Source organism: Alligator mississippiensis, chromosome 1, assembly GCF_030867095.1.
Source record: "Alligator mississippiensis isolate rAllMis1 chromosome 1, rAllMis1, whole genome shotgun sequence".
NCBI classification, from domain to species: domain Eukaryota; kingdom Metazoa; phylum Chordata; order Crocodylia; family Alligatoridae; genus Alligator; species Alligator mississippiensis.
Window position 1 is genome coordinate 350,017,595 of NC_081824.1, and position 22,312 is coordinate 350,039,906.

Sequence of the window (22,312 nt, forward strand, 5' to 3'; positions counted from 1 at the left end):
TCTTGAGGCTGTATTATGTATACACGTACCTGCAAAATAATGCCTGTGTTTCTTTTCAAATGTGTCTGATACACAAATTAGTTTAAGGATGTAGATAAGTAACTTCAAGATCATTTGATTATAACCCCTGTCCTACTGCATTTCTGTCTGTGTTTGTTATTTTAAGTGGTTGTGAAACAGCTAAACATTAGACTACAAGTTATTTAGGACAATGGTCTTAACTTTAACTTGTTTAATGAATCTAATAGACTTTGGGGCTCTGGAAATGTATATAAAAAAGGGGTACAGACTTCAAATTGATTCATGTTTTGTAAAGTGTTTATCGCCTCATGATTATTAAGGGCAAGTACTACTCACTCCTGGCTTCTGGAGGTCTGCTGAAGTTTCTGCATGCTTTGCTGGTATCTGTAGGATTTCACTTTACTGCTTCACCTCTCAAAAATCTGAAGTATTTGAATATGTAAATGTACTGTTAACATTAAATAAACTGTGCTAGAAAGCAGCTCTATCAAGCCAATGCTGGGTGTTTTACTATGCACAGAAATCATGATGATTCTGTTGGTTCCAAGTCATTTCTAATAAGAGATTTACCATTCTTATAACCACACAAGGAGCCTTCTTGTGCTATTTCCTGTTCCTGTACTGCCTCATGATTCAAAATGCCTCAGCCCTGCTTCAAATAATAGCCCAGAAATAACTGGAAGCCCTGAGATAATTTTATGCATCACAATAAAATACTACAGGGACAGTGTTAAAGTTTTGGGGTGATTTTAGTGTCTTTGCAAACTTTTTTTTTTTTTTTTGGAGTTGACCCTTTATTTTGAAAATCTAGGCTTTTATCATGTTTATGTAAGGTTTCCCCCCGCCAAAATAAATGGTAGAATTTATCAACCAGAAATTCAGCTTAATTAAGCTTTTGTCTAAGAAATCTTCTTAGATGTGTAAGAATATATTCTGCATAATACTCTTACTTATTTTTTTTATCCTTATTTTAAAGTAATTAAAAGCGAGATAGGAATACATCTAATAGAAACACTGGCTCTTTATCTCCTAAATATGGTGCCTACTAATTAGTTTTACTTTAGCTGGGCTCTGGAGAACTATCAACGTCACACTCAAGGTTCAGAATGTATGTGTTTATAAAACGTGCCAGAAGGCTATTTGCAAGAAGATTTGTTAAGCAATCGGAACTCTTTAGAGTGATGTTCTGAGTAGGCTTTTATAGTATGCTAAGTGTATGGTGAAGTTCAACTGTCATTAAACATTAGCAGGTACAAATACTAATGAAACAGAAGCAACAAAATGGATTTCTTTGTTACTACAGATTCAATATTTGAATGCGTGACAGGCATCTGAGCATAACCTCAGATAGAACACAGGTCTGACGCAGCAATGGAAACAGTATCTTCACTGGTGCTGCAAAGGGTAGACTTTGCTGTGGCAGATTTACAGTAAGTCTTATGCTCTACTGGGCTTATGAACAAATAACACCAAATTGAAGTGGGGGTGGGGATTTCCCATAGGTCATCAGTAAGTAGTGTTCACTTACCTAGAGCTAAGTGAAAGCTAAACAACTGTAGTTTACTATTCGTGAAACAAGGAAGAGTTACCAGGGTTGAGCTTTCACATAGTAAAGAGTAGAAGGAGGCACACGTAGTTACAACAGAACAGCTGGAGCACACAAGGCTCGGTCTTTGGACCGGTGCTGTTCAATGTCTTCATCAGTGACTTGGATGAGGGTGTAGAAAGCACTCTGTCCAGATTTGCTGATGATACCAAATTACGGGGTAAAGTTAAGACACCAGAGGGTAGGGAACAAATCCAGGTGGATCTGGACAGGTTGGAAAAGTGGGTGGAACAGAATAGGATGCAGTTTAATAAGGACAAATGCAAGATACTGCACCTTGGGAGAAGGAATCATCAGCACACTTACAGGCTGGGGGATGAGCCTCTCAGCAGTACAGCAGCAGAAAGGGATTTTGGAGTCAGTATTGACTCCAAGATGAACATGAGTTGTCAATGTGACGAAGTGATCAGTAAAGCCAAGTGCACTTTATCATGCATTAGCATGTGCATGACAAGCAGGTCCAGGGAGGTGATACTTCTCCTTCATGCAGCGCTGGTCAGGCTGCAGTTGGAGTACTGCATCCAGTTTTGGGTGCTGCACTTCAAGAGGGATGTGAACAACCTTGAGAGGGTTCAGAGGAGGGCCACTTGTATGGTTAGAGGCCTGCGGGCAAAGCCCTATGAGGAGAGATTGAGGACCCTGGATCTCTTCAGCCTATGCAAGAGCAGGTTGAGAGGTGATCTTGTGGCCACCTAGAAATTCATCAAGAGGGGCAGCAAAGAATAGGTGATGCTCTGTTTACCAGGGCACTCCTTGGAGTCGCTAGGAACCATGGCCACAAACTGATGGAGAGCAGATTTAGGTTAGACATCAGAAAGAACTTCTTTATGGTAAGGGTTATCTAAATCTGGAATGGGCTTCCAAGAGAGGTGGTGCTCTCCCCTACCTTGGGCGTCTTTAATAGGAGGCTAGACAGGCACCTCGTTGTGGTCATCTGGCACCAGTGCTCCTCCCTGCTCAGGGCAGGGGGTCGGACTCGAGCTACTGAGGTCCCCTCTGACCCCAACATCTATGAATCTGTTAATCAATTTAGCCCCACCCTAATTTAACTCATTGTAATTTGTCTCGTTTCACCCACATCATTTCCATGAGGGCGTTTCATGCATTGGATCAGATATACCATATTTTGTGATAGACATGTGTACTATCCCTGGATTCTGATGGTTTTCTTGTTGGTATTGATTGTGGTGGCACTGATTTTTTAAGGCAGGGCTGTAGACGCATTTGGTGTCTGTTGATCAGTGAGGAATTTGCTTCCGATGAGAAGTTAGGAAAAGTTTTGGAGGTTATTTGAAAGTCAGGAGAGAAGCGGGGGAAGGGCAGGGAACATTTCTCTCAAGTTGTGGCACATTCTAGCAAGGTTGCCAATTGTCTGTAAATTTATGGACAGGAAGTTAAAAAAAAAAATCAGTCTAAAAATGCCTGTCTGTAAAATCTGTTAAAAAAAAATTGAACTGTTCATAAAAACAATCAAGCTCTGGCTGCTTTGTGAAACTCACTCTCAGAAAGAAAGGGAACAGCTGGAGCTTCATTGAATGACAGACAGAGCACAAAAGGACCATCTGCTGTCCAAGCAGGAGTGCAGCACCCTTGCAGGAAGCCTTCTCTCAGACCCCTCCCTGCAGCCATGTGCTGCTGCTGCATCTGGTCTTTTTATATGGCTGGGTTGCAGGTAGGTTTCTTTGGGGGTCCATGCTGGTCCAGGTCAGATTGAGCAAGCAGAATCTGGGGGAACAAAGGAGGTCAAGGAGCCAGGAGGTCTATCTGAGTGGAGTCCAAAAGCATGGGAGATCAAGGGTACAGAGGAGGAGCAGAGTGAGCGAGCGAGGTTACCAACGAGCCAAGTTAGAAAACCAGGAGATCAAGGTGAGAACAGAATCTAGGCACAAGCCAGAGGGAGCAGTAGAACAGTCATGGGTTAAGAAGAGTCCTGTTAACAGTTTCTGTTCCTGTTCAGAGGTTTATATGTGGGAAGTGAAGGGTCAGCCAACCCCAGCCAGTTAGTCTGAAAATGGGGAGTGGGTAAAGGGTTAGGCCCTGCTGGAGACTTCAGCCATGACCAGTCTGGGGGACCAGCTGTTTGTGGCAGACTAAGATATGTTGCATGCTGGCTAGGCCAAGACCCCCAGTTCAAGGTTGTGGCCCTACATTTATGAGCAACTGAAAAACAGGGTTTTGTAATGGAAAGCATGAGCAACCTGAATGATGGGCATTGCTATCTGGAACCTGTAAGAAAACATGTCTTTTAAGAATTTATTTTAAGAAGACTTGTTCCAAACCTTGCATTTTAGCCAAGAAAGACTTTTTTGAATGGTAACTTCCACTGATCCTTGTATTTATTATGAAGTTTGTGATTCTTTTCCTAGTGGGGTCTGATTCTCTCTTTTCCTAGTGTTTAGTGTGCGAAGGGAATGTCTTCAGTATGTTGTTATTCTTTTTCCACTAGCTGCTCATCAGAATAATTTAGTAGATTAGCAATTTGGTTACAGTGTGATTTAGCCAATCTGTTTTTGATTTATCTATGTGAGTAGGTGAAATATTTAGGTGGTGAGAGAATTTGTTAAATAGAATAAAATGATCAGATTCATTTGGAAGAAACACTGGTTTGACTCACTGAGCAGGTAAAGTGAACCTCTAATGAAGGAAAATGGTATGGTTTGCCCTGTAATAATATTGTCTCTGTATTGCATCAGGGGAAAGCAGAAAACTATGTTTATAGGAGTTCATTATTGTCATACAAATAGGACAATAATGCATTTGCAATTCTACTAATAACATTTGTAAAACTATTTGTTCTAAATTTATGGTCAGTTACAAATGTCCCATGTTTTTCTTTGTCCCAGAAGGCAGGAGCATGGGAGTGACAGGTTGTTACAGCAACTGCACAAGAGTGACAGTGGAGGAGATTTATCATATTTTCAGTTTTGAAGCTCTGTATAAAGTAAATGTAGGTATTTACCCATGAAATGATTTCCCATGTGGCAGACCAGTCTATGTTAAGAAAATTGTATGTCCTGGGATATTATGTTAATATTTTAGGAGGACAGGGACAAAACAGAATTCACATTTTTGTAAGAAAGCAAAATATTACTGGAAAAAATAACACCAGCAAGTATGTGACAGGGAGCACTTAGAGCATCTGCCTCCTTTAAGATAATACCATCAGATTAAATAAGATAAGTTTCCAGTGAACACTACAGTATATAATTATGGCTTTATTGTGCTGGCAAAGTTGTTTACTCACAGAATAAAGTTTTTAATAAACCCGTGGGATTTGGCTCAAAGACCTAAGTGCACATTGTCAAGAAAACTCCTGCATTCTCAGTGGCTGGCTGAAACCCAGAGTGAATTTTGCTATTAAAAGAAGAATACAGGGCCCATTTATACCTCAGAGTTTATGGTCATGTCAAGAAGGCCTCCATACATTGCTCTTTCCACTCTTGGAGTTAAGAGACTTAGCTATTTCAATGCCAGCATGCTGTTCTCTCTTGGACCCATTCTCTGGGGAACAGTAGTGAGGTGCAGAATAATACAGTGTTTAACTTGCCCAGACAAACTCTCAGTTAAAAAATGATGCAGCCTAGGGCAGTGTGTGTGTGTGTGTGTGTGTGTGTGTGTGGAGAGGGAGGGGAGGGTAACTTAGATCCCCTTCCCCTGCCTGATCTGCTGCTCTGCTTTTTGCTTCCTGCACTATACCTCCTTCTAGATCTGTTGCCCTGCTTTCTGCTCTGTGCTGTGTATGGTATTGTGCTGCCTGCCCCCTAATTTTTTTTTTTTAAATTAGAAGACTGAAAAAATTAAGCTCTAACACTTAATAATCCATAATTAGATCTTTTTTAGTTGCTATGTATGAATTATTCATTTGACAGTAAAATGATTTGAGTTGTGCAACCATAAGAGTGCATATTCAAATTAAATTTGCTTGATTTTGAGGTTTCACCCCATTTGGAGCTTGCAAAGTTTGAAACAAAGTTGTGAAAGCCAGTAGAAAGAGTTGCTATGAAAATAAGATCTAAAAATAACTGCAAGTTGTTTTTTTTTCTCTAGCATGCAATAGAAATGTGATAGTTGGTCAGAACGAGGCCATGAACAAAGATTTACCTAGGCTGGATATGTCTACATCTCAGAATGCATTATTCATTTCATAACAAGCATTCAGTTTTTCTGTGATTTCTTGTGCTATTCATTTTCTTAGGTTAAGATAAGGAAATAGATAATGTCCTTCCTCCCTCTGTCCCGTTTCATGCCACAGATTCGAATGATTTTGGCGGCAGACTTGTAAGCTGTTGATGCTGCTTAGCTTTTCACTCAGCTTCCTATACTCCCAAGAGGCTGTACAGTAGGAGTAGTAGGATTCAGGAAATGCATCAGCCATGCCACTTCCTTTCAGCTGTGCTTCCTATATAGGAGGCCAGTAATGGATTAGTATAGGATTGCTATGCCAGTAATGCACCTCTGGAAGATTCCTCTTTTTTTTCTTTTTTTTGTTGTTGTTGTGGGGGGGGGGGGGGGTGCACAGGAGAATCCTTTTTCAGACCTTAGTTAAATGAGCTTACCGAACACTTTATTTTACTTAAGCAGCTGAGTGCAGCTCTATAGGCCTTGATACATGTGCAAGTGGTTTATCTAGATATGGATTCAACTGCCCCCAATTTAGATGCATGCCTATGTAGACAAGGGTGATGTATGTTCATTTGGTACCTCATAGTGCCACTGGATGGCGTGTACATGCCATAATGTTTTTTAAAGAGTCGACTCATGTACTGTACTTTGAATTCTCATGCTCTGGGTGGTGCTGTTCTAGACAGAAAATATATCTATTTAATTTTAATTTAACTTTAATTACTTAGCTTTAATTTAAATGGTCCAAAAGCTTAAATATTTAACCTTAAATAAATAAATATATATAAATATAAATGTATATACATAAATACATACATATTAATTACTGCTAAAATAAATCTCAGCTATTAAAGCAAACCATTTAAATCTTAAATATGTGAACTTATAATAGTTAGCTTTAATAGCTGAGATTTAATTTAGCTGTAATTAATCGTGTGTGTGTGTGTGTGTGTGTGTACACAAGTAAATTAAAGCCTTCCTCTTTGTAAAGTATAAAATGTATTTGCTTGCTATTCTGAGCCTGGTTTCTTTTTTTTTCTTTTTTTGGGGGGCGGGGTAGGGAGAGGGAGGTGATGGCCATTCCACCATTGTGGTCAAAGGGCTACTTGACTTCACAATGGTAGCAATTACCAAGTTGATTGTTCATTAATTGCACCTACATGCTAGTTTCTGTCCATTTGCTTGTGAAACTTGAAGGCTGTGTGGCCATTTTTATTTGGCTATAGCAGCCTGTATTTCTAGATATCATAAGGGTAAAATTATTGCAGGTTAGCATAAGGGTAAATCTAACTGGGCAAATGCATAGAACCATAAAATCTCAGCTACCTTTTCACTGTACCTTAGGTGAAAAAATGCTTCAGAGTCTCAGAGGGTTACATTGAAGCTTGGGGGCCTGCCAGTGAGGACTGGAGGGCCCAAGCAAAGCCAGGGGCTCCCAGTGCTCCAGTGCAAGCTCCCAGCCCTCAGCAGCCCTCTCAGACTCCAATACCCATGCTGCCCCCACAGGTCCTCAGCAGCTTGGTGCCTGGCTCCCACCCTGGCTGTTAGTCACACACCTCACCCACCACATTTCTCAGATACAACTGTACTGAGTAAAGCTCAGTGTTACTCAGAAGCTCATTTCTAGGCTTAATTCTGTCTACAAAATGCTTTGAAATCCTTTGTATTTTGCACTTCTGTCTTCTGGAGTGTATGTCGCTGCTCTCCTTTGTTCGTTGAATCAGACTAGAAAACAATACAGATGAATTATACAGACAGTCTGTATACTTTTCTTCCTTTCAAAATATTAATTCTTTATACTACATACTATGCAAGAGATATTAAGACAACATTCCTTTAATAAGAGTGCTAATGCTTCCAGCAACCTACATTATTTTTACCCCTCCAAAACAAATTCTTTTGCTACAACATAAAGGGAGATCATACTATGATTGTTTCTTTACAGAGCTAAAGACTTTTGCTTTTTCTCACCTTAACACTTCCTTCACTGCACCTAACATGGAGTCTGACTTTTGTATTAGTATAATAAATGGAAGTTTTGCCCCTCCCATTGCTGAGACCATGACAGTCTTGAATTGTATGTGTACTCATACTTGAATTTTCAGTGTTGGCACAGTGTTGGTGGCAACAGAACTGTCTTTATTTGGAGGATTTGAGTTTGAAGAACTTGCCATGACTCCTGGCAGAGAACCAGGAGTTTCAGTACGTGTCACACTCCAGCTTAAGTTTGGCCTTTAAGCATACAAGCCCACCCCAAGGGTGATTGCTTGGAGAATGAGAGGGAAACCTCCAAGAACAATGCATTACCCAGTCCACTAGTGTGTATGTCAAGCAGCCACTTTTAGTGTTGGCAAATACCAGCTCCATCTCACACCCATGCCTGTGCCCTGCACCAAGCATGCCTGATCTCAGCGCTGCCTCACACTGGTGTCTGAGCCCTGCACTGAGCATACCCAGTCTCAGCTCCATCTCACACCTGTGTCTGTGCCCTACACTGAATGTGCCTGGTCTCAGCTCCATCTCACACCCTTGTTTGAGCCCCTGCACTGAGCATGCCTGGTCTCAGCTCCATCTTAAGCCTATGCCTGAGCCCTGCACCAAGTATGCTCGGTCTCAGCGCCTTCTCACACCTATGTATGAACCATTATAGCTGCAGACCAGTCTAGGATCCCACTTCTAAAACCTCCTAGCTCAAGTGGCTACTTGAATTTTCAAGTTGGAAAATATCAAGGTAATTGAGTACTTTGTACTTCTAACAACAAAACCTGTGTTACTTATTTAACCCCACTCTCACCCACCTGCAATAAGGAAGCATGAAGATAAGAAATTACAGGCTCTGGAGCTATACCTGGTGAACAAACTACGTGACTCTCAACACAGACGGAGCCTAAATCACATTAGTATGATAGACATTACAAAACCAGTCACAGAATCTGGTTCAAGGACATATGGTTCAGCTAAACTACCTCCATCAAGCTTTAGATGTCATGGGATGACCAGGCCCCTAAACAAGATTAGGCCCCATGCACATATATCATGTTACAGGTTGTAAAGTGTAACATCTATCATGGCCTGAAAGGGCCAGGGAATCTGGCCCAGTATGTTTGATACAAGAAGGAACTTCTGCCTATGTTCATCCAGTGACTGACTTTGCACAAGTCTTTGTATATTCTTAGTTTCTTAGAAGTAAGCTTGGGAATAAGAAGAGTATTGGTGAGGTTTTACTTGGAAACCAAGTGTGAGAAGTTAAGGTTAGTAGGAACTAGAAATGACAGGAGAATGCTTCAGTAATTCCAAATTTTTATTCCACATATCACATTAACAGGCTTGTGGACAGCATTCCCTCTCATTCCCAATTGCATTATTTTCCTGAGGCAGCTGCAGTAGTTGATTTCAAAGAAAAGTAGTATTAAGAAAATACTTAATGCATTTTTATCTGCTTTTTGTACAATTTAGTAACTGCAACCAAGAAATGAAGCCAGCCTCCTATAGACCTTCAGTGGTCTATGGACAACAGTTTAAAAAACACTTGGTGCGCTAGATGTATGGCTGCTGTAACCGTGATAACTTTTGCCTTCTCATAACCATGTCCAGAAGGTAAAGTTCTTTGTAGAGGTAATTTGTGTGCATTATAGTTTAAATCGTTTGACCTCAATGGCTTTTAAGGTTTTTCTGAGCAGCAACCAAAGGGAGGGCATGAAGTGAGAGTGGAAAAGTTTGCAAGCTTGATTTCATTGGGCAGAATATCTATTTTCTTAAAACATTGGTCTCATGGTATTTTGGTAGGAGAAGGCAGAATGAAATGGCTGGTTCCCAAGTAAGAATGGGACATTTCTCATTTACAGTTTATATTAAATTAAAATAATTTTATTTATTTTAAACCTCAACCTGATGATCAACAAATTTGAGAATAATGTAAAGAAATATAACAAAATATAAACTCTTCAAGAACGAGCATTTTCCGCCTGATGGCATCACTGTAGTTATTTTTAATCAAGGCAATCCTGTGTTTCCCCAGCAGTTGCTGAACTCAAGATATTTTTAAAAACTTAACTTATGTTTTGTTTTTTATATTGTTATTAAATGATCCTTTATGCAATTTTCAGTTGGTTAAGTGGCCAGATTTTGATAAAACATTGATACATTACCTTATAAAACCACACAAAAATTAATTAAATTTGGTGGATGTGAGCAATATTGCATAGCTAGAGGACTGACTTAAAAAACCAAAAACTGAATAAAATGGCAATATATTGAACAAGAAAGAGGTGTCTTGGAATTCTGTGAGGACTGATGTTAGACCCATTTTAATTTAACATAGAATCATCATCAGGGCTTGAAGGGACCACATGAGATCATCTAGACCAGGATCATCCCTGACTAAGCCATCCTGAACAAGTGTCTGTTTGACCTGCTCCTGAAAATTGGATAGAGATTCCACAACCTCTCTAAATGAAGCTCTTCTTAATCACCAACCTACATTTCTTCTGTTGCCATGGGGGAAAAATGGGTGTGGGAAGCAGTGCAGTATTATTATGCAAAAAGAGTGAAATGAGCTATCTCCAAGTACAATGAGGCATAATTAATCTGTTTTGCCTAAAATATATTTCTGTTTATCTTTAACTTCTACAGATCATAAAGTTGGGATGGAAGGGAAATTAATTTAATATTTTAAACCATGTCTTATTTAGCTTGAATTGCAGTAATAGGCTTTTACAATTTTTCTGTGCATTAAAACCATTTTTTCCAGTCAATAGGACCATTATTTTTTTGGTTTTTGCTTTACACTTTTTCTGTATTTCGGTTTTTACAAGTGGGCCATTGCTGGTTTCTCTGTCTCATAGATTTAACTCCTGATAGCTAAATTTCAGGACTTGTTTCATGTTTGTTTTTGTATTTGCTCTGGGCTCCATAATATCTTTGCATTGATCATTATATTAAAAGGTTAAGAGTAGAATTATTATACTTGTATTGCATGAATCATGTTTCCATTACAGATATACTGCTGTCCTAGAAAGGATTTTAAAGACTTGGCAGATGGTATACCTGGCACAATTGAACGTGTGCCTGCAGGAACAAACTTGGATCAAGTGGTAATGTACTAACTAGCTGACCTACTAGCTAATGTCTAGCATAAAGATGCTGCTTTTTCTGTGTATTTATTATACGCAGTAGAAGGTCAGATTTTGGTGCAACTTCTTACAGGAGGGTACCAGATTTTGATTTACCATGTACTGTAATTAAGTGTTAAAAGGATAAGGATTTGGTAGGTTATTTTCTTACCCAGATTTCTGAAGACTGCTATTTTTCCATGTACTTCTCCTGTAATTGATGTATTCTAATGTAGGAATCCTAGTTTTATGGGTACGTGTGTTGAAAACATGATGTACGATTTTCTCCACTGTCTTATGTAGAACTACACAAATACATTATTGGATGCTGAGTCATATTGATGTAAGGTGCTTGAACTCTGCATGTAGGTAGTATACAATTACTCCTGAGTCATATCATCAGATAGATCTTGTTACCTCCAGCTAGGATATAGCAGGAGTTGGATTATCTCTGCAGGAAGATGTAACTAAGGTCCTTTAGGAAAAACAGTCGTTTAGGTTGCTTAGGTTGACTTGCTGTTTCTGTAACCATTAAAGATAATCCCCAGGGAAGGAATCAGCCAGATTGTATATAATGATTAAGATTTTTCAAATGTGCATAAGTCATTAATTGCTATAAATTATCCAGAGCTCAGAACTGGACAATTTTCAGTCCAATTTTTTATTTATCAAAAAGGCAGATTCGGGTTTTCAGATTTGTATCAAATTTATTGATTTGTTTCTACATTTTGAAAATGATAATTTTGATTGTTGGTCAAAACTAAATATTCACTTGAATAAAAAAAAAAGTAAAAACCCCCAAATGAATGTTTTGAGATGAGATGAAACATTGATTAACAGTTTCAAAATAAAACTTTTCTCCTTTTTACACTCAGCCAAAAAATTAGTTTTGTTTAGATAATTTTGAAGATTTTGTCCCATAGGACATGCCTTTTGAAAGGCTACAAGAGGCACATGCTGGAACATAAAAAAGTTCCCCACACTGCAGATTTTCAGTGCAGGGGCAGAATTAGACCCCTGGATATATAGGGGTCAAAAATACCCCGGGCAAAAAAAGTGGGGCAGCCAGAGGTTCAGATCTTCACAGAGATGCTCTGCTACCCAGCCAGAGCGTCTCTATGGCTGACCCTCGCCCTGGTGCTGAGCTGAACCTGGGCTCCATGCCGGTAAGTTTGGGATGGGAAGAGGGGCTGGAGGAGTGGGGAGGGAACTATGGAGGGAACCCTACTGGCCACATCCCCCACCTGGCCCCTGAACCCTCCAATTGCTACCCCACCTGGCCCCAACATCCTAGCAATTTAAAAAAAAAAAAGCCCCATACTCATCGGCAGTAGCAGCTGCTGTCAAGGTAACTGGGGCCTCTTGGCAGATCCGCTACCCTGTGCAGCAGGGACCGGCCCTGGCCACCTGGCACCCACACTGCTGCTGCCCCATCACATGGGTGCAGTCTGGGTTGGCAGGGTACAGCATGGCTCTGCACACTGTCAGGCAGCTGGTGCCACTGCGGCTGAGCAGTGCTGGGTCCTGGATGACAGCCTGAGCTGCCCAACAGTGTGCGGAGCCACGTGGCACTCTGCTGATCCAGGTCGCACCTGCGCAATAGGGGAGCAGCAGTATGGATGCCAGGCGGCCAATGCTGGTCCCCGCTGCCCCATGCTGTGTCAGCGGGCTCTGCCAGAAGGCCCCAGTGACCCCAATGGCAGCTGTTACTGATGGTGAGCACAGGGCTTTTATTTAGTTAGTTTTATTGCTGGGATGCTGGGGTCAGGCAGGACAGTGATCAGGGGGCAGATGGGGGATGGAGCCGGGTAGGGGGGTCCCCTCATGGTCCCCTCCCCACTCCTCCAGCTACTGCTCCACCCCCTACTTACTGGCCAGGGGGCCCAAGTGAACCTGTTGGCTGCTGCTATTACGGGTGAGTGCAGGGCTTTTTTTTCTTTGAGTGCTGGGGCTTGGTAGGGAGGCCATTAGGGGCAGGGCAGGGCTGGGCAGGGTGATTGGGGAGTGAACCACATCCTGGTTAGTGAAGGGGTCAGGGGGAGCTCTAACTGCTCTATGGTAAGAAAACCAAAGGCAAACAGCAAAACATATAGGTATTATGATGACAGAGACACTGGTAGACTTCCAAATTGCTTTAACACTGTAGATATATCAATAAACCATTGCTTAACTGATTGCTCTCTCTCAGTCTCTCTCTCTCTCTATATATATATATAGTGGTCTTTTGTTTTAATTGTGGAGAAACATGGATTTCGGGGTATTTTACAGAGTGACTTTGGGATTTTTTTATCAAAGATTTTTCAGTTTTCAAATGGGGAACACCAGAATTCCTGCTAGGATGGCAAGTGGCAGGACCCAAGCAGAGGAGCCTGCTCAGAGCTGGCACCTTGGACCCAGGCTCTAGCTCCCCCTGGCTGCAGATCTGGGAGGAGCCAGGTAGGGTTATTTTGCCCAAAGTGGCACAACTTGCACCACACCAAAGCGCGTGTCCAGGCATGTGCGCTGAGGGAAAAAGCCCCAGCTCAAATTTGCACCACTTCTATTTGAGCTGCTGCAAGCACACATGCCTGCATGTGTAGACATGTCCACACAGTCTATCCCATGAAGAAAAAAGTGGAGTATACACAGGCCAACTACTGCACCGATATAATTCTGTATCCTTTTTTTAAAATAAATGTTCCTAACCTTTCCTTTTTTGTTTAAATATGTAAGAGTCTGGCAAGACAATGTTTTTTCTAGACATTACTAGTGTAGAAAAGCAACCTTGTCCATAACTTGTGCATAGTGCTGTCAGCTGAAAAGTAGAGCAGGCTCAGAATAAATGTAGGTATTGTCTACAGTCTAACATGTAATTCAGTAGCAATTCTTGACTATTGCACAAAAGAAAATCATAACCTGTAAGAATATAACTCTGCACCATATGTTACCAAATGAAAAAAATTGCAATTAAGTAGCCTTCTTAAAATGTTATACAGAAGCTTGTCCTGCACAGAAATACTATATCTGGGTTTAATGAAAAACCTGGCTTAATGTGAAAGTAACTTGATTTTCTGTAATGGGAGCTCAAACAGGTGGGCTAGAGACAGAAGTTACACATAAACCAGTTTAAGTGATCAGAAACTGGTTTAAAGCTGTAATAGAATGCAAGTTCAGTATACCTAAACCAGTTTCAAAATGGTTGAAACTGGTTTAAGATAAACCTGGTTGAATGTAGCATCAGACTTTACTGATTAGTGTCAAACTGGTTTATGGAACTTCTGTCCCAGATGCCTTCCTGGTTCAAGTTAAATCTGAGTCCCCCAGCATCCCAGCATGCTTTGCAGCCCTGGGCTGGGCTGTGTTGTCTGCTTCAGAGAGCAGGGCTGTCCCCACCCTTCTGCTCCGTAGATGGAGCAGTGAGAGCTGGCTGACAAGGGGCGGATGACAAGCCCAGCTGGAGATGCAGCCCAGTCTATGGGGGGGATTGCCCCCCTCCCTGGCAAACCCCAGTTGGGGTCTGGGGCCACAGGGTTTATACACCCCTTCCCCTGTTCAAACTACTGGCTGCAACTATGGACTACAAATCCCAGAGGCACCTGGAATTGGGAGGAGGACGTAATGAGCAACCCTGTAAATCCCAGAGACCTTGGGGCAGCAGGAAGAGGAAGTGAACACACAGCCAGAGAGCTGTCCTCTAGTGCTCCTGGCTTCTGGCCTGAGCTGCATTTTCTGAATCAAAGGTAAATTCCTGTTCACTTCTGTTCCAATTTAATCTGTGCAGCTTAGACTAACTTGCAAAGACTGAATCAATTCAGCCTCAGGATTTTTGACTGTCTGTACCGAGCCGTAGAGTGTAAGTCAGCTTGACCTCAATCCCTGGTAAGATTCTGGAAAAAATTATCAAAGAGACCCTTCTTGATAAGCTGGCTGAGGGTAACATCCTGAGGGACAGCCAGCATGGGTCTGTCACGGGTGGGTCTTCCCTGACCAATCTCATCTCCTTCTATGACCAGGTGACATATCACCTGGACAAGGGAGAAGAGATTGATGTCATATAACTGGACTTTAAAAAAGCCTTTGATCTGGTGTCCCATGACCTCCTTATGGAACAATTGTGTCTTATGGAACACAATGTGTTCCTTATGGAACAGTTGTGTAGCCAACTGTGTCCTCGGCTACACCACAGTCTGATGGCTGGGAAATTGGTTCCGAGGTTGGCCCCAGAGTGTAGTGGTCGATGGTAGCGAATCATTACGGCACTCTGTGACGAGTGGTGTCCCCCAAGCTTCTGTCCTTGGACCAGTTCTCTTTAACATCTTTATCAACGATGTGGACATTGGTGTCAGAAGCTCACTAGCTAAGTTCGCTGATGACACTAAACTTTGGGACATAGTCTCCGCACCTGAGGACAGGCTAGTGATCCAGGGTGACTTGGATAAATTTAGTAAGTGGGTGGATACAAACCTGATGACGTTCAATACCGATAAATGTAAGGTACTCCACCTCAGGGGAAAAAAACCCACAGCACGCTTATAGGCTCAGCAGTGCTATGTTCGCTAGCACCACTGCTGAAAGAGACTTGGGGGTCATGATTGACCACAAGCTGAACATGAGCCACCAATGCGATGTTGCAGCTGGTAAAGCAAACAAAATTCTGGGTTGCATCCATAGATGCTTCTCAAGTAAATCTCAGGATGTCATCCTCCCGCTGTACTCAGCCTTGGTGAGGCCGCAGCTGGAGTACTGCATCCAATTCTGGGCTCCACAATTCAAGAAGGATGTGGAGAAGCTTGAGAGTCCAGAGGAGAGCCACGCGCATGATCAGAGGGCAAGAGAACAGGCCTTATGAAGAGAGGCTGAGAGCCATGGGACTCTTCAGCCTGCAAAAACACAGGCTCAGGGGGGACCTGGTGGCTGCTTATAAGTACATAAGGGGTGTATATCAGGATCTGGGAGAACGTCTGTTTACCAGAGTGCCCCAAGGAAAAACAAGGACCAATGGTCATAAACTCCTACAAGGCCGTTTTAGGCTGGACAGAAGAAAAAAATTCTTCACTGTCTAAGTCCCCAAGACCTGGAATAGACTCCCTCCAGTAGTGATGCAGGCACCTACTCTGGACTCATTCAAGAAATGTTTGGATGCTTATCTTGCTGGGATCCTTTGACCCTAGCTGACTTCCTGCCCCTGGGGCAGGGGTCTAGACTCGATCTTCAAGGTCTCTTCCAGCCCTAATGTATATGAAATCTATGAAAGTCTCTGGCAATTTTCTTGAGGGTTTATGCCTGAAAAATTGTTCTTGTTTTTTCTTCTCAAGTGCTAGTAGTTATATCAGTGCTACTTTCTTTGATGGTTAGTAAAATTAATTAATTTGGCAAACTGTGTTTTATATTTGTGCATAGTAAGGAGCTGTATGACCTCAGACATGGTTTTGATTTTGAGAAAACAACTGGATGATCTGTAAAGGGCAAATTTTAAATATTTTATGGAGGTAGTCAGCTGCTGAAAAACATGCTTCTTTTTTTCCACATTGTAAAATGAAAGAGATGTAGGTTTTCAGTTCTTCCTTTTTTTGTTTTCCTCAGTCTTGTCTCCGTATGTTGTCCACAGGCCAAGTCTATGTGGTTCTTGGCAGTCTGCTCATACTTTTGTTTCAATTGATCTTTTATCAGCACATCTTACTGTGGGTTATATGTGAAATAATGCATGAAGACTTTCTAAAGAGGAATGTGTGGAAAAGACGCACGAGACACTTAATAAAGGCAACGGGTTCAAATTGCAGATGCAGTGTCTCATACTGATACTATCCCACTTGCTCCAGAAGAACATTGATACAAACAAGCATTTTAGTCTTCATCACTTTGTGAAGCTCCTTTACGTTCTGGCTTGCCCCAACTCATTGATGCAACACCATCATATAGACATCAGAAAGAAACTAAGCTGTGTGTGGCGTCCTAGAGATACTGGATTATTTGGTTACCTTAAACTAGGGTTGTCCAACTCGTGGCTTGGTGTTTGCTTTCTCTATCATTCCTGCTGATGCCAGGGTCTCCAGGTTCTCTCTTCTTCCTATGTGCAGCTCACACAGTTTTGGGGTGGGAGTGGGGCAGTGCACACGAAGTCTGCACTGCAGCAGAGCCCTCCTTGGTATTGCAAAGACCTGGGGAATCCATGCAGCTCATTTGGTGGTGGAGCCCATGTGGCAGAGGGTCTGGGAAGACCATGCAGCCTATATGGCAAGGGGGGCTTTGCTCCAGAGGAATGCATGCAGTGGGGGGCCCTGGGACCCTGCTCAACCCATGTAGTTGGAGAAGAGTGCAGCCTACTCAGTATACAACCCATGCAGCCTGCAGCCCCCAGCTGCTCTGAAGTTGAACAGCCCTGCTGTCAACCATGAACCAGCTACTCAGGCAAAAATTCTTGGATAATCAAGGTATGTAAAGTTTAGACTTCATCGAGGAAGTAAGAAAGAATAATCTTCGACATTTAGCAAGCTGAGTCCAGTGACAGCCAGCCTTTTTGAGTAGGTGTGCCACCAAGTAAGACCTTCCCTTCCCTAAGTGCCAGGCTAATCCACACCCACTCAGAGGCATACCTGATTGAATTTGCATCCTGGGGCCCTGGAATGGAGACAGCTGGGCAGCTTCAGTCTCTGGCCACACAGAGTAGAGCAGGGATAGGATGCTGCTGCAAGAGAGGTGTCACTACCAAGAGCTAGGTTAACCTAGGGTAGGGAAGGGTTAGGTTGTTGGTGGTAACACCTGACACCTCCTCTTCCAGCATTAGCAGCATCCTGCCCTCACTGGCTTCATTCAGCAAGAGGCTGGAGGCCCCCCTTCTCTCTTCCCCTCCCCACCCCCAACTGCACCACCATCCCTTTACAGAGTGCCCAGGTCTTGGTTGCCACATACAGCAGCTGCCCAATGCCACTTGTGACACAAGTGGTGCTGGTTGGTCACCCCTGGAAGTAGTCCATGAGTAATCATGGAGCTTTTTTCATGCGTGGAAAACTGTTTCTTTCCAGCAGGCCGTTGGAGCTAAGAAATATAATAATTTTCTTTAATATTTTAAAGCTATCTTTATCACTTGTGGCTCTAAAAAATACAAGCTTCACACAGGCTGCACAGGCTTCTCAGACCTCCTGCCTCCAAATGGGTTGCATGGACTCTCCTGGCTCTCATGAAAAATGAGACTATGATTTTGCTGTGGTTGAATTTGATGTAGTTTTTTTCTCAAGACGTGAATAAGAGTATTTCGTATTTTGGAAGAAGTGAATAGGAGTACTGTGTTCAAATCATATCTGTTTTTTAAGCTTGTCATAGCTTCCTGCTAAAGAGTGAGTTGCATTTTCCAACTGCATTAAGAACTTAGTTGCTTTGTTATATAAATGTTTTCACATAAACTTTCTTTCTTGCATTGAAGTCCAGGCCACAAAGGTTAGATTCAGCAGTTTGAACCAATCTTATTCTTATTAACTTCACTGTCTTGGTTTTGATTTGTTGCTGTAAACTTTTGTCTATCTTTTCTGCAAAGATATTTTTCCCTTAGGAAATAGAATTAATCCAAACCATTAGCATCTGGGTTTTTTACTTGCATTAGGCAATAGTATGAGAAGAATAAAAATCTATAATTTATGAATTATTTAAAACAGCAAAACCAAGCACAAGTTTATTAATTTTAACCATATTACCTGCCTATTTCTCTATTCTAAGGAAGGGACAAATCCAGATTGTTCCCTGAGATGCCTAAACTGGACTTAGGTGCCTAAGTCACAGAAAGCTACTGAATTTTCTTCACTAACCACAAAACTATTTAGGTGCCTAGAAACATTAGCTGCTTCCATTTTGGCTGAAAAGTTTTCTTAGCAACTTGCCCTTAGGCTTGTGAGCAAGGTCTAACTCTACACCAAGATGTAACTCCTGCCGAAGTTCTGTTGTGAACCAGGTAGATGCTACTCACTGTCAAAGACCCCAGAGTGTCAGGCATTTGTAGATCAAGCCTAACTTCTGGTTGGTGCTAGTTGATACAGCCCAACACACCACACTCACTTGCTCACGGACATAGTGATGGCAGTGGCAGGGATGCCTACCTTTTGTGATGAGACTAATTCTTTGGGTTCCTTGGTACACAACTACAGATGTGGAATGAGAGGCTGAAAAAACAGACATCCTGGTGGCTGAGTCCTTACCACCAGAGACTGACAAAACATGGCAAATGTGGCGATATCTCAACTGCCTACTCACCAAAGTTGGATGCGCCAAGGAACTAATGAAGAAGTTCAACTACCTGTGACTGCAGCACAGAGCCTCAGAGTATGCTACAGCTGCTGCAATGTCCACTGTTTGAAGGCACAAGTACAATGAAAGATCTTGCAAAGTACAATAAATGAGCACAAACATACATAACAAAATGGTCAAATGTGGTATAGAGACACGAGAAGAAGGTGAGGTCCAAGGAAAGTGTTGGGAACAACATCAGGACCTGCATAGGGCCTTCAGTGACCTTACTAAGTCCTTTGATTCCATCAATCAAAGTCTTACAGAAAGTACTGGCCAGATGGGATGTTCTGAAAAGGACATCAAGGTCCTGAGGCTTCTACATGACTAGATGACTGCCACCATTCTTTGTAGTAGATTGGAAACAGACCCATTTGTCATTCTAACTGTGGTCAAACAAGGATGTGTTGTTGCCCCAACTCTGTTCTCCATTTGTTTGACAGTCATCCCAGTTCTCATTAAAGACCTCCTTCCTTCCAGAATTAACACTGAATACTGAATGGACGGAGGGCAGTTCAATCTGGGATTTTTTGGTTGAAGACCAAAGTACTCAAGACAGCCATCTTTGTTCTTCAATAAGCTGATGACCATGCCATCCTTGCACACACTGAGGAAAATTTACAGACCATGCTGGATCTTTTCAGAGAAGGCTACTGAACTTTGGGCCTCTCTCAACATTGAGAAGGCTAAAGTGCTTTATCGGCCTGCTCCAGGCCATGAATGTGACCTCCCTCCCCAAGTTACTATTGAAGAAAAGATCCTGGAAGTAGTAGTCAAGCACTTCCTCTCCCTTGCTGTTGGAATAGCCATCTCTCTCATTTGATGAGGAGATGCAGCACAGGATCTGGTGCTCAAGTGTCTCCTTTGGGAATTGCTTCAGTGTGTCTTTATTGTTTCTGATATCTGGAAAGACACCAAGATCCAGGTTTAAACTGCAGCCATCATCTCCACTCTCCTTTACAAGACTGTCATCTCAAGAGCCTGGAGAGATCACCAATAATACCTACAGAAAATCCTCCACATCAAATGGGAAGATCACTGCACAACTGTCAGCATCCTTGCTGAAGTCAGTGTTGCCAGCATTGAGTTAGTGATCCTCAAGCACCAACTTTGCTGGACCCCAGATACTGTGTGAGAAGGCCTGACTCTTGATTCCCAAAACAAGTGCTCTACTCCCAGCTTAGTAATGGCCTGAGATCTTGAGGTGGCTAGAGGAAACGTTACAAGGCTACATTGAAAGTGTACCTCAAGAAAACAGATGCTGACATTGACTTGGGAGGAGCCATTTGCCAGCTGATTAGTGGCACCACAACCTCAACCAAGCGGCAACCCATTTTGAGAGAGCATCTTGGCCTCAAAGCAGAAAAGAGAGCATGGAGGAAGGAAGAGGAGAGGAATCTCAGCCTGCAGCCTACTCTCCCTTGTGGAAATACCTGCAACTTCTGCAGATGGGTATGTGGCTCATGGATTAGACTCCTAAGTCACCTTAAGACCCATCAGTGAGTGATTGTTGATGATGAAATGCTTCTACAAAACAGTTTGGATCTAAAAAGAATAGAAATTCAGTTTACAATGAGGAGAACAAATGGTAGAGCAGTGGGGACCAATCTTTTTCGCATGTGTATCCAGAAACAGATCCAGGATTTTACAAGTTGGGGTATGGTTACAGGGACTAGTGATGCAGAGGTGGTTGCACCCTGCTCCCCTTGTACGCCTGGCACTACAAGGAAGGTAAGCATTGCCAGACTTCCTTCCCCGCCATGCCCAGAGGTACATCCTCTCTCCTTCCCTTCCCTCTCCATCCCTTCTCCTTCAACCCCCCAACCTTCTTCTGCCTGCCATTGCCAAGTACTTTTCTGTGAATGAGACAAGCTCCTGCCCACTCCAGCTCAGCTGCATGGGGGTTGCACTCACCAGGCACTGGGGCAGCAACTGTAGCCAGGGGATGTGTCCCCCCTTCTCCACACCTGCTCCTGGGCTGGCAGGGAACACTTAGGGGGAGCAGGCAGGGAGGGGGCAGATACATTCACCTGCTGTTGCTGCTGCCACAGTCCCGGTCCTGGTGCAACCCAGCTGGAGCAGGGGAGGAAAGAATTGGACAGAAAAGAAAGTCAGAGGGGTGGGGATACGCCTTGAACATGGAAGGGAAGGGAGGAAGAAAGCTTACCTTCAGTCCTTCAGTCCCTGACTTCTGTTCCAACAGCATAGTTAGAAATGGGGGGTGGGGGGTGACCCAGCCTCTGCACTCCCTCCAGATGTCACAAATTAGCCCTACACCATCCCTAAGTGTCACTTCAAACCCCCTTGTTCTTTGATCTGCTGATCTGCTTTCTGATGCCTGCCTGTTCTGCTGCCTTTCTTCTGATTCCTTCTTTGTGCTCCCTGCCCAATTTGCTGCTTTGCTTTCTGCTTCCTTCTCTGTCTGCTGCTGTGCCCCTGTCCCTTTCTGGATCTGCTGTGTGCCACATAGAAAGGCTGCCCGTGCCACTGGTGGCACCCATGCCGCAGGTTGGCCACTCCTGTGGTAAAATATGGCAAAGTCCATTCATGGGTATCATCTATCACTGTATTACTTAAACACCTTCCAAAGAATTAGATGTCAACTCCATATGTAGCTTGTGGCAGACTTCTCTTCCTTGCTTACTCTAGCAGCAAGAGTTAGTGGTAAAGGATGGTGGTGTCCCTCAACATCAGGGGCGGGCAATTATTTTGGGTGGAGGGCCACTTACTGAGTTTTGACAAGCCATCGAGGGCTGCATGACAAGCAGCCAGGGGCAGATAAATATTAATTTCCTAATTTTTTAGGGGTCCCACGGGCTGGATACAATGGCCTGGCGGGCTGCACCTGGCCCGCATTTTGCCCACCCCTGCTCAACATGATAGTGGAAGCATTCTCATTTGCCCTGGGTTTGTCTTCAGCCTGCAGCTTTTCAGAATAATGAGGAAATGCTACTGTTAGCTTAAAAGATTATTTAAATGAACTAATTTTTGGTAAGGCTGGTATCTGTTCTTTTTTTATTTGCTGTGCTAGTGTTAACATGGCAACAGTTAACTGTTCCCAGAGGTTTAAACAACTTGCATCTGTATAGTGGTGACTATAATTAAAAGAGAAGAAGGCTGAGCAGTTCCCTATGATGCAAATCACTATCTTGCTTTTCTTTTCTTTTTCTGCCTCAAACCCTTTTCTGATGCTAGTACA

At 42.8% G+C, this 22,312-nt stretch overlaps 1 protein-coding gene across 3 annotated transcripts in view; it reads left to right on the forward strand.

Annotated features, from left to right (window-relative positions):
• Nucleotides 1–22,312, forward strand: part of SH3RF3 (SH3 domain containing ring finger 3) — a 393,698-nt gene that overhangs the window by 70,277 nt on the left and 301,109 nt on the right. The window contains exon 1 of one of the 3 annotated variants that reach the window (XM_019484992.2): nucleotides 10,717–10,842. The exons of the other annotated variants lie outside the window; for them this stretch is intronic. Within the exon in view, the coding sequence (XP_019340537.1) occupies nucleotides 10,732–10,842 (111 nt within the window). The 5' untranslated portion in view covers nucleotides 10,717–10,731. Of the gene's footprint in view, nucleotides 1–10,716; nucleotides 10,843–22,312 lie in introns of those variants that run through there. 3 annotated transcript variants of the gene reach the window in all.